Here is an 11,897-nt window from a genome sequence, read left to right as displayed (position 1 = left end):
GCCGTGGGCTGCCGCCGGTGAGGCGTATCGGCGCGGGGTGCGGGGTCGGGGGTCCCTGGTGCTCCGGAGGTGTCCCCGCCTGAACCTGCCTTGCGCGCTCTGTGGTGCTGTGGGCGGAAGCGCGGTTTTGTTCCTTTTCGGCCACCCAAGTGCTTCTCGCAAGCTGTAAACGTAACATCTCCTCCATGTACTTCTAGGGCTGTACTTGCATGGGGAGGGAAAAGGTCGTAGCCCTCTCGTAGAAGGTACTGACCACTCGCCAGCATGGTGGTTTTCACGTGCGACGCGTGTGGAGAATCCGTAAAGAAGGCGCAAGTTGAAAAACATGTCAACATCTGCAGAAACTGCCAGTGCCTTTCCTGCATGGATTGTGGCAAGGATTTCTGGTAGGTAAAGGATGGGAAATAGCCCTGCTCTGCAGTGCCTTTCACAAATACAAGGTTTTCCTATGGCGTGTTGGAATTAAATTCGGCAATTTCTAAATAATTCATGTTTGTGTTTAAAAATTACATGATTTAATATCATTTTAAGCTTAAACATCCAAGTTTGAACTGTAAGGACTGCTAAACTACACTGTAAACAGAGTTTCAATTTCTTTTACAGTTATAAGTGACAGTGCTTGCAGCTTCTGATCAACAGCTGCTGCTTACTCTGCTACTGCAGAGACAGTGAGGTTGACAATAACGTCAACAATTCTGAACTTGGTTGTTACTTCTGAGAAGGAAGCTGTGCTACTATCTGCTTTCAGTATACAAATATATGAATTTGCATAAGAAAATAAGATTGTCCTCAAATAATGACTGTATTTCTCAATACTTCACTGACAGGAGGTTAAGATATGTTACTCTTTTCTTTTTGGGAGCACTTACACATTGATCAGAACTACACCACCACATTGGTGTATCTGCAAGCATTTTCCACCGCCTTTTCTAATTTTAAAACATCAGTGTGAGTAGTAAAACACAGAGGTGTGTTCACAGCTGTGCAGACATGGGGTGTACAGATGTGCATACGTCACAGAGTCATTAAGAAAAGCAGCAGTATGCTGAAGACTCGAGTCTGATTTTACAAGTCAGAAATTTCCACTGAAGGCTGTAGTGTGACAGAGATGTCAGCAGTCTACAACCGTGTACTGAGAAACACATCAAACCTTACTAATGTAAGTTTTGACAGTATTAAGGTTTAAATGATTGATTCCTTAATATATTCAGTTTGTTGATTACATAAGTCTTTTATGGTTGGAAGGACTGGAACACTTTAGTGAACTACAGTTAAAAATGTGCTGTGTTCAGGGGTGACGATTATAAGGAACACGTGAAGTGCATAAGTGAAGACCAGAAATATGGTGGAAAAGATTTTGAAGCCAAAACTACCAAAGGCGATGCAAAACAACAGGAGTGGATTCAGGTAAGGTTTACACAAATATGATAAATAACTATTGTTTATACTTGTTAAAGACGCAAGAGAAGCTATACTCGATTAAGCCAGGGATCTATTTTTCCCAATATCCAGGACTTTCTTTTTGGCAGTTCCTTGGTAGGTTTATTGCTTATCCTGGCAAGAAACACACTTTTTGCATGTTTTAAATGTGTCTTCTGCTAGTTAGATTTAACGTTTTCTAGTTCCTGCTTACAAAGAGGCATTGATCGTTGTCCACCCTCTTCATGCTGTATACGCTTTTGTAGACCTGTCAGGCATTTCTCCCCATCTCATCATCTCTGTTTCAGGCTGAAAAGTCCTATACTTCTCAGTTGTTCTTCGTATGTAAATTATACCTTTGGTCCACTGAAGTCTCCTCAGTCTTGCTATATCCCCGTTAAATGAGGTTACAAGTACTACTATACCAATCAAATACGGATGAACCATAGATTTACTCTGTGCAATAATGATGTTTCTTGTGTCCTTTGTTGCTTTCTTACTCATTTTTGTCAGTTGATCTGCTTTTCTTTTGATTGTTGCTGATCATTGCACTGGCATTTTCATGGAATTGGTTATTTGATCCTCAAGATCTTGTGTCTAAGCTCCAGTGCTCAACTTAAAGCCTGCCATTTTAGATGTGAAGTTAGGATTGCTTTTCCTGTGCATGCTGCTTTACATGAATTTGTGTTGAATTTATTTCACCTTTTTATTCCCCAGCCACTCACTCTCTTAAGATCTTTCTGGTATGCTTCATAGTCCTCCTCATCCTGAATAGCTTCATATCATCTGGAAACTTCTCCTGCCCTCTTTTCAGTATTTAGTAAATATGTTGAACAGCATAGGCTCGAACACGTATGGAAATGTCTCCTACCCTTCACGTAGTTATTCATCCTCTTTACTTACCTTTTTATTTACCCTCTTATCCTCTTTATTTTCCCTCTTACGGCTGTTAAGTTTCCTTGAAAGGTTTTAGAAAGTACTCTCAAACGTATTTTTAAAAATCCCTTAATCAGTTAGATTACGTTTTTCCATGGACTTGTTGACTTCTGTCTTGTACAGGACACAATCTAATAAGCTACATGCCTACTCAAGGTGTATGAATAAGACCATTGGAGTCAACAGATTAATGCCATTGTAGCCATAGGGTACATCTTTAAATAATGGGAGGGAGCTCAGAGCCTTTCCCCCTGTTCCAAGCAGCAGTGCCGCTCAGGTAACTGCCACCAGGCCCTGTAGCATAGGAGCGTGCCTGAGCTGCCTTACAGGGACTAATGGTTGTTGAAGCTAGCACTGCTGCCAAAATGTATATGTCAAGCTGCAGCCTCAAAGTTAGCTGGATTTTTCAAAATTAACTCCAGAAGTTTGCAAAAACCAACCAGTTGACAATAGCTTTCCTCAATGCAGGTCTTTTTCGTGCTGCAAGAGTCCCGTGTGATGCAGTTAATTCACTTTTAAATGGGTTTATTACAGGTTGTAGCTTGTACACCAGAAAGCCTTGGTGAGCAGCCCTGCTTGCCTCTGTTTACTAGATAGGTAAAAACTTTCATATCAATAAATTTGATGCATCTTATGATCTAGGCTAAAACCAAAGTTTACTGTAAGGATTTAAAGGATTCTTATTTCTGTGGCTTTTTTTTTTTTATTGGTAAAGTAAAGATAACATCTTGAGAGTTTTCCTGTTGCTCAGTATTCTGACAATGTCTATTGAAGAATCCTTTTGAGCGGCTTAAACGGTCTGAGTTCTGGGTGATTTCTGTCCAGTGTTTTGATGTGCATACCGTGTGTGTATCCTGTGCTCATTATGCTTCGTTGCTGCTTAATAATGGTTTTCTTCATTCAGAAAATTCACGAAGTAATGAAGAAGCCAAACATAAGCCCCAAAGTGCGGAACATTCTGGAGCAGATGCGTGTCTTTGATAATATTCCAAGAAAAAAAGCAAAGTTTCAGGTATGTTCTAGTAGAGATTTGCAGTAATCCATGTAGTAAACTTAAAATTAGACTTTCTCGGGGAGTGTCACTCTTTACAAAGGTGGGACAAATTGCTTTTGGGGGCACTGGTAAACAGATGGTGTAATAGCTGTGTTTCAAATAGGCAATGTTTGTAAAATGCAGCTCCTTGGTTAAAAGGACTCTGTGCCATTTTAATTGGCTATCAAACCAGAGAGTCGCCATTCAAGTTTAATCTCCATGTGTAGGCTTGTTCTTTATTTAATAACTTTATTTTTTTCTATTTGCAATTTCTATTGAATGTCTAAATTCTTAGACATACTTTTAAAGGTTTTTTTATTCTTGTGCCTTTTTTTTCCCCCCCCCCCTTTGGTAAAGGCAAGACACTGAGAGTTTTCCTGTTGCTCAGTATTCTGACAGAACCTCCCACACTGTGTGCTTCACTAAACTTTGCATCACAGGCCAAGGAAATCCCAAAGGTTTCATTTCGTATCAGTAAAGAATTAAGGACAATTTTGCCTGTTTTGGTCTGTTTTATTTTTCCTTTGTTCTGTGCCTCAGTTGTGAGGCTGAGAGAAGGTCATGATTGTTTCCAAAGCACTCGAACAGAGCTGCAGTGAAATTGCTGCTAGTGAGCGGAAGGTTAGAACACTTCTACAAAATCAATGTTCTAAGCGGGGAAAATGATATTGTCAGGAACCCTCTCTTTCTGCGAAGATATGTTGCAGTGGAAGATCAAAAGTTTTTGCAGTTCATTGTTCCCATTTACTAATGCAGCTTTCCTGGGATTTTCATTGCAAAGCAAAAATCTTTATATTAGGTATTACTTAAAATTCCACATTTCTGAAAGTTGATCTCTTGCTGACAGTGTGAGCATATTATAAGTAGAAATCTACTGCTTTGTTTTAATTTTCAGCAGGAACTCCTGCAATAGCTCAAACAACTTTCAGATGTTTGCATTGAGATACTTGCTTAAATTTTACTTTTCCATAATAAACTAATGTATCCACTCAGGAGCATGACCATCTGTCCAGTACACAAAGAAAAAATAAGGTCAGATTCTCAATGTTTCAAATCAATGAGAACAGTCAGAAGGTTTCGTAGGACATTAACATAACTGTCTGTATGCAAAAGCTTGAGGTTTATCTTTTCTGTAAATTTACCTCTTCTCTTACTGCTGGTGAGGCAGTTGAGAGACATGATGTAGCCTCCTAACGATATGCAGGTGTTATGCAAAACAATTTAGCATGGAGGTTTAACATATTCATAGAAAGTAAACATCTAACCACATCTTAATCAGAAGTGATCAGATTCTTAAATGAAAAATAAAAATGAAACCCACATATATGGTAGTCAAGGAAAAAAATCAGAGATGCACATTTCTTGTTACTGTTGTTTTTTTTGCCGGCACAGAATTGGATGAAGAACAGTTTGAGAATTACTGACAGCACTTTGCAAGACCAGGTGTGGGATATTTTCTCTGAAGCAACCAGAAATGTAAGTTGTTAGAGGTACAATGTCATACAACAGAAATTCAGTCACAGACGGTGGAAGGAAAACCTTTCAGACTCCCTTTGTAGATGTTAGCGGAAATATTACCTCCCCGTGTTACTGTGGGTTATGTTATAATGTAGTATTGCCAGACTAAATTGCTCATTTGTGGAACATACTGTTGCTGACTGAAAAATTGGACATGCTGACACTATTTTGACATGATAATCAGAAGACTAATTTAACTTTATTCTTTGCTATTAATATAAGAGGAAACCACTATTGTTATCTTTGGTTCCAGTCTTTTATCACACACTAAGAAGGAATAAAACAACATCTTTTCAGAACTTTATTGGCCTCAAATTTATGTGTATTGGAGTGGGAAATTAACAGCACCTAGTTTGCCTATTGTATTAGTGGAAACAGAAGAGATGAGATCCTCCAGTTTGTGGTACAAATTCTTCCCACTTCTGTGTCCAAATCATGGACTCACAGTGACCTTTTTTCTCAGTGTCTAATTCTTTGCTATTTCAGCACTATCTTGGCACATTTTGGTAGGATGTTGTTTTGGTTGTTTGTTTAAGTCTATTACTTGTACTAGAAAGCTGTTACAGAAGTTTACTTCTCTGTGATGTGAAGTTGGTCTCCACACACCCCCCAGCTCTTCTTGAGGAAGAGCGCAGGCATAGCTTTGATACTAATCCCTTGTTGATAATGCTTCACATTCCTGATTTGATGATTCCAGTTAAATCTATTTGTAGTTTTTCTGAAGAATCCAAATGCAAGAGCCAGGAAGGAAACTAATACCTTTTTTTTTTTTTTTTTTAAAGGATATGAACAGAACAAACTCTAGGCACCAAATTTCAAGTACATTGTCTTACTGGAACATTAATTCTGAGTCAATACAAGTTCAGTAAAGTCATAAGCAGTTCCCTCTTGATTTAAACTGATATTTAAAAAAAATAAATGCTGAATTTGAACAATTATTTTATTTAAACACAAGCAAACAGTTTCCATTTTCTACAGAATATAGCATTAAAGATGCAACACAACTTCCTTGCTTGGATCATTTCAATGCACTATTAAGAGTGCATTAAAATCTCAAATTATTCTTCATAATAGATACGTTGGAATCAATGTACTCAGAGGAATTTCTTAAGTGGAGTTCAAATTGAATTGATATTATTCTTTACAAAAACACGTTGGTATTAAGTTGGTTGTGTAAATGTGTATTCTCATTGAAATAGCCACATTAACACATTAGTAATTGCATTTCACTTGTAATTATTAATTTTAAAGTTTAATCTCAATATAGAAGTGTTCATTCATATATTATTTCTTCTACAAAAAAAATTATTAAGCCCAAGAACATTAAAGGAAAATGGTATGTGTTAAGGTGAGAACAGTACAAGTAAACCAAGCAGCAGTTCCTTTGCGGACATCAGGCACTAATAGTTTGTTGTCCCAGGCACATCCCAAGACAGAGAACTTGATGGCAAAGTTAAGATTACATCCCTTACCCAAGGGCCATGTATTTGGGAATATATTCTGTATCTTGCTGTAATATGCTGTATTTGTCTGTATAAATTTAAGAGCTGTCTCTGCTTTAACTTAATTACATTTAGCAAATACGTTAAAAAACACATAGATAATTATTTCAAACAGAAAGTATATATGTTACAACATTTCTTCTGTGATGTTAAGATAATTCATGGTTAGGCTGTTAAGTTATAAGAAGAATCATCCACACTATTTAGTATTATTTCTCAGGTAACTGGTGTCACCAGATGTAAGCAGTTTAACTGAATTCAGGATATTAGTGTTCTTCATGAATCATGTAGTAGAGGAAAGCTGCAATGTCAAAAAAGCATGTAAAAATTGTAATAATCTGTCTTTCAACAAAAGATTTCAAGTGAAAAAGAAGAAAACAAACCACAACAGAAAGAAGAGCAGCAGGCTGCAGAAACTCGAGAAAAAACAGTGGCAGAAGAAAATGGAATTACAGATGATAAAATTGAGAGGAAAAAGAATAAGAGAGAACGAAAAGAAGAGAGACAGAAGAGCAAAAAGAAGGAGAAAAAAGACTTGAAATTAGAAAACCAGTCCAAAGTAAAAAAGAGTAAAAAGTCCAAAAAGGGAGAGGAGAGCTTGGAGGATGAATCTGAAATAAATGGAAATGGCCATCAGAGGGAAATAGAAAAGGAAATAAACGTAAAGAAACGGAAACATAAACATGCAGAAGGTATCCATTTACACCTTTTATTCTTGTTTTCCAGATGCTTTTTCTTAATACCTTGAAGCTCAACAATCTACCTAAGCAGACTTTTATTTTTAAGTAGTAAGTTACATATACAAATTAGCTTATTTTTTAACACTGTGGTTGCACAATCGTTTTACAAGATCTGAACTTCTTACCAAATATAAACTCAATGTTACAAGAACAGAAACTTTTAAGGCATGGCAGAACTTTTCGAGTTTTATCATTTTTGTGTGTGTGTGTGTGTGTGTGTGTGTGTGTTTATCCAGTTTCATCGGTAGAGGAACCTCACATCACAACAAAGAGAATGAAAACTGAAGACATTTCAGAAGATATGGAAGCAGAAAACGCCAATGGCAATGAAGAAAATGTGGAAACAGCTAAAGGTATTCTTAAAGACGGAGTTTAGGTCGATACAGAACTATTCTGAAAAGACCTAGCGCAGAATACAAATATGGTGCTTTTGCAGCGAGCCATGAAATAAATTGTGCCTCAGTATACACAGAGGTATGTATATACAGCATACATGTCTGTTCCAGAGTAAGTAGCCTGTGCCACACTTAACACCTGATGCTGAATTACTTCTCTGACTTGTTGATTCTGCTGTGCTGACAGCCTGTGGCTATGCTTGCCTTCACTGGGCAGTGAGGAATTTGGCATGGTTGTTTCATCAGAGCAGGTCTCTTCCCTGCTGCTGTGCTCATCAGCCAACATAGAGGAAAAGGGGAATAGCTTTCTTTGTCTCTCTTGGGCCCCATTGGACTTCAGCTGGGTTGGACCTTAGTTTAGTCTTAGATAAACCTGCTTATGCCTATGATCCAACACACTTACTGTTAGGAAATGTCTGTACTTAAACACACAGATGGTTTATTTGGAAACTACCAATTAATGACCTCTGAAGTGGGTACTGTGTGCCTTCGACTACCTGTGCTCTAAGAAGGAGTAGGCAGGATCCTCCCAGCTCTTCCTGTATGATATAAGAGTTGCTGCTTAATAGCTAAAGCACGGAAGAGAAGTCAAAGCAGTCCTGACCCTAGTTGTTCAAGTACTGTGTTGGTTCTTCACATTTATCCTATTAAAATCTTCAGAAACAGCCTACCTGACTTGATGCTTAAGACATCCTGCTGTTGTAGGGTCAGTAAGATAGCAACTGTTGTGGCAGCTGAACTTCTTCCAAAATTGGGAGATTGTAGGCTGGTTCCTCCTAGAGAAGATGACCTGGAAATACCTAATTCTACTAATGATGTTTTACACCTCATTATTTTCTAGGTAAATTCAACTGGAAGGGGACCATCAAAGCTGTTCTGAAACAGGCTCCAGACAATGAAATTTCAATTAAAAAACTAAGAAAAAAGGTACTGTGCAACATGTTTTTTTTTTAATCTCCTTCGATTTTGTGAATTTCTTCCTGTAGCATTTAAATTCATAAAATGGTGCCCCATGTAAACAAAAAAGTTTGACATTATTTGACAGAATATCATTTGACAGCATGTCAGTTGAAGGACATGCTCTAGTGCTTACTGGACTACAGAAGAAATTTGGTGCTAATTCTGCAAAGGAATAATAGCACAATAGATTCCATGCTACTTTTAATACAGTAATGTGAATGTATTGTTGCTTTAAGTGGAATCATCTTTACTAACTCAAAACCATTCCTCTGTCTTTGTGCAGGTTATAGCTCAGTATTACACAGTAGCTGGTGAAGGTCACAAATCAGAAGAGGATATTCTAGTCATATTTAATAAGAAAGTGAATAACAATCCCAAATTTAAAGTTTTAAAGGACAAAGTTAAACTCCTAAAGTAAGAATCTCCACACGTTCCATAACCTTTGCATTTTAACCTTGCGGACAGAGTCAGATTCTGTACAACTCTGTCAGCTGTACAAATGTCATGCATTGATTTAAAATTGAAGTTGTGTATGTTAGAGCGGAATTTAACTTTTAAAAATTGATTCCTTCTCTTTTTCTAGATTTATCACAGAACATTTTAAGATATTTTCTGATTTTATGGAAAATTTATATTTTTTGGTACAGGTTTTAAGATATGCGAAAGAATTGCTGTGCACTCTATTAAAATTCTACCAGTAATGTATATATTTTATAGGCATGAATGTTTATCAGGGCCAGCGTTATGTGGCTTTTTGCAGAAACTATTGTAAGAGCAAATAGGATTTTCATATTCAAACTCCTACCATGGAATAAATGTTTTGTTACGCTAAAATTCAAAATACTGTGACTGATACTCCATTAAGCACTGTAGCTAGTACATGCAGGCTTTAATAACCTGTTAATTCTGTGCTGTAAAATGCATAATTAAAGCGTCTGTCAAGTTTGTGTATGTAATATTGCACATCCACTGAAAGTGTAAAGACTGAGTGACCTGTATATGCATAGCTACTGAATGTTTTAATTAGTAATGCAACTGACTTCGGTGTAAGTGGTCACGTGGACTAAAAACGGAGTGATGAAATAAATTGCTTTAAAACACCACATTAAATAGAATCATAGAATTGTTTCAGTTGGAAAAGACCTTTCAGATCATTAAGTCCAGCCACTAACCTAACCCTGCCAGCCCAGCACTAAACCATGTCCCTCAGCACCTCACCTACATGTCTTTTAAATACCTCCAGGGATGGTGACTCCACCACCTCCCTGGGCAGCCTGTTCTGGTGCTTGACAACCCTTTCAGTAAAGAAATTTTCCCCTGGCACAACTCGAGGCTGTTTCCTCTTGTCCTGTCACTTGATATTTGGGAGGAGAGACCAACCTCCACCTCACTACAACCTCCTTTCAGGTATTATTTTAATAATAAATCTTGCCACTTTATGCTTGTATAATAAATCCACAAATTATAGAAAATTTGAAGAGGCTGTTAGATGCAGATGCCAAAACAACTTAGGCCAAAAATCTTCACATAAGTATGAGACAGAGTTGCCTTGGGAAAGTTACTTGAAGTTTATAGGGTTTTAATCAAATGCAAAATGCTTCCAGACAGGGAGTTCCCTACCTTGAAGTAGTCTGTTAAAAATAGGCGTAGAAATCAGTGAAAATTTCTTGCACTACATGGTATGGTGCTTTGGAAAGCTGCATAGTGATTTCAAGCAGATACACTTTTATAAAAAACTCCATAATGAAAATACCTGAATTTATAGAAATATTGAGTATATTATAACTACAAAAAAACCCCAGTCCGATACACTGGGTCCAGTTTTTCTGAATACATACATGTCTTGTTAAAAAAGTTGCAATAAAAATACCTAATAAATGTAAAACCTCTTTAATATGTGATTGTTGGGAATAAATAGTATAAATTTTATTTATATGGACATGGAGAAAGTTCGAGAAGTTGTTTGAACACATTTTGAAAGCTTAGATTTCTTTTTTTTTAATTTAGGAGAGGCCATATGAAAGATTAGGTCCTTATCAGTGAAATTGAAATTAATGCAGTGCCATTTCACTCGCTGTATTTATTTTACAACAAAAACTGTTACATTAAGATCCTAAATAGTTTTACAGGGCTTTTTGTTGTTGTTTAGAATTTATTCCAAATTATGCTATTCTCTTCATTTTTCATCTTTCACTGCTGTTGATCAGAGCACGTTTGACACACGTATAGAAACATTTGTCGATGATAATTCTTGTGATGTCAAGTTCTTGTTATGGGTGCAATCAATAGTTGCTACAGCTGTGGCAGCTAGTTCTGTGCCATGTCTCCATCCTCTTCTTACCCTCAAGCCAAGATCTAACCTCTCTTCTATCCTATGCTTCAAACCACCAGCCCTGTGTCCACAACCCAGGACTGTCTTCTGCTCTGTGGCCCCAGCTGCCCCGATGTGGGAGCGTCTCATAGCTCGGGTCGGGCTCTGAACGGGGCAGCAGCTCACTGCCCAGTGAGTTGTGGAGTGGCACTGGCCATGGCACTGTTGGCAACCTGCATTACCCACGCATTTTTTTAATAAAGGCCTACTGTTTTCTTGACTCGTTCATGAATTCATCAGCAGCATCTCTCTTCCTTTTTCAGACTGGTAAGAGCAGAAAATTTGTAATTTGGAGTGTTGCAAGTTATCTTTTGCAGCTTGGGAGAATGACAGATTCTGTTCATGAAAAGCACCAATGTTTTCTAATCCACAGACAAAAATGTTGATGTGTAGCAGATGGAAACGAGAATCCAGAAGAACCTCTGGAGGTGTACAACAGTTCTTTTTATTCGCTCTCATTGATAACCAGATACTTGGCTCTATCAGTGAAGAGTTCTGGTTATCTGATGCTCAGGGTTCATTTCAGTGGTCACTGAATGAAGCAAAGCAGCAGACTAAATGTTCAGAAATGCCACACATCAGTTTAAGGCCGAAAATAGGGAACGTCAAACCAACAGAATGCTGAAGAGGTGTCAGTGGGATCTGACCTTGGCACTTTCTCCACAGTAACTGTTGTGACTCATAGGGTTGGAAGGCCTGGCCTGGCCTGCCCCCTGCGTTGCCATGGTTGTGCCACTAGTGCCTCCGTGGGGTAGTCAAGGTGACTTGCATCTTACTCTTCACTCCTCTGTGTAAAGGGCAAAGCAACGGTACCTGCCATTCTGTTTTTTTCCTAATGGATCAAATTAATGCCTGTTTACTGATGGTCACTAGTGGGAGTCTATTGTAAGTCCTGTTGTAATTACATAGTATTGGCTCATTATACCAGTATTACCTCTTCCTGGTCCTTCCTGGTTTGTTGGCAGAAAGGGCAGGCAAGGGGAGCAGTTTGCTTTGTAGGGTTATTTTTCTTTCTGATTATTC

The 11,897-nt window shown here is 37.9% G+C and overlaps 1 protein-coding gene across 1 annotated transcript; it reads left to right on the top strand.

The window, feature by feature from the left end:
- The first annotated feature begins 264 nt into the window (after positions 1–264).
- Positions 265–8,921, top strand: LYAR (Ly1 antibody reactive). Its single transcript, XM_008938122.1, has 9 exons — positions 265–386; positions 1,293–1,407; positions 3,260–3,367; positions 4,781–4,864; positions 6,524–6,526; positions 6,764–7,100; positions 7,397–7,501; positions 8,385–8,470; positions 8,787–8,921. Exons 1-9 carry the CDS (start codon positions 265–267, stop codon positions 8,919–8,921), a joined length of 1,095 nt encoding a protein of 364 aa, XP_008936370.1.
- The last annotated feature ends 2,976 nt before the right edge of the window (positions 8,922–11,897 follow it).

Source organism: Merops nubicus, unplaced genomic scaffold (assembly GCF_000691845.1).
Source record: "Merops nubicus isolate BGI_N331 unplaced genomic scaffold, ASM69184v1 scaffold48833, whole genome shotgun sequence".
Lineage (NCBI taxonomy): Eukaryota > Metazoa > Chordata > Aves > Coraciiformes > Meropidae > Merops > Merops nubicus.
This window is presented reverse-complemented; position numbering and strand designations above follow the sequence as displayed.

Bases quoted from the DNA above. Each gene is read 5' to 3' on its own strand.
- LYAR (XM_008938122.1), top strand. From the start codon at position 265: ATGGTGGTTTTCACGTGCGACGCGTGTGGAGAATCCGTAAAGAAGGCG. The intron at 1,408-3,259 runs GTAAGGTTTACA...TTCTTCATTCAG, and splicing joins AACAACAGGAGTGGATTCAG to AAAATTCACGAAGTAATGAA. The intron at 8,471-8,786 runs GTACTGTGCAAC...GTCTTTGTGCAG, and splicing joins TTAAAAAACTAAGAAAAAAG to GTTATAGCTCAGTATTACAC.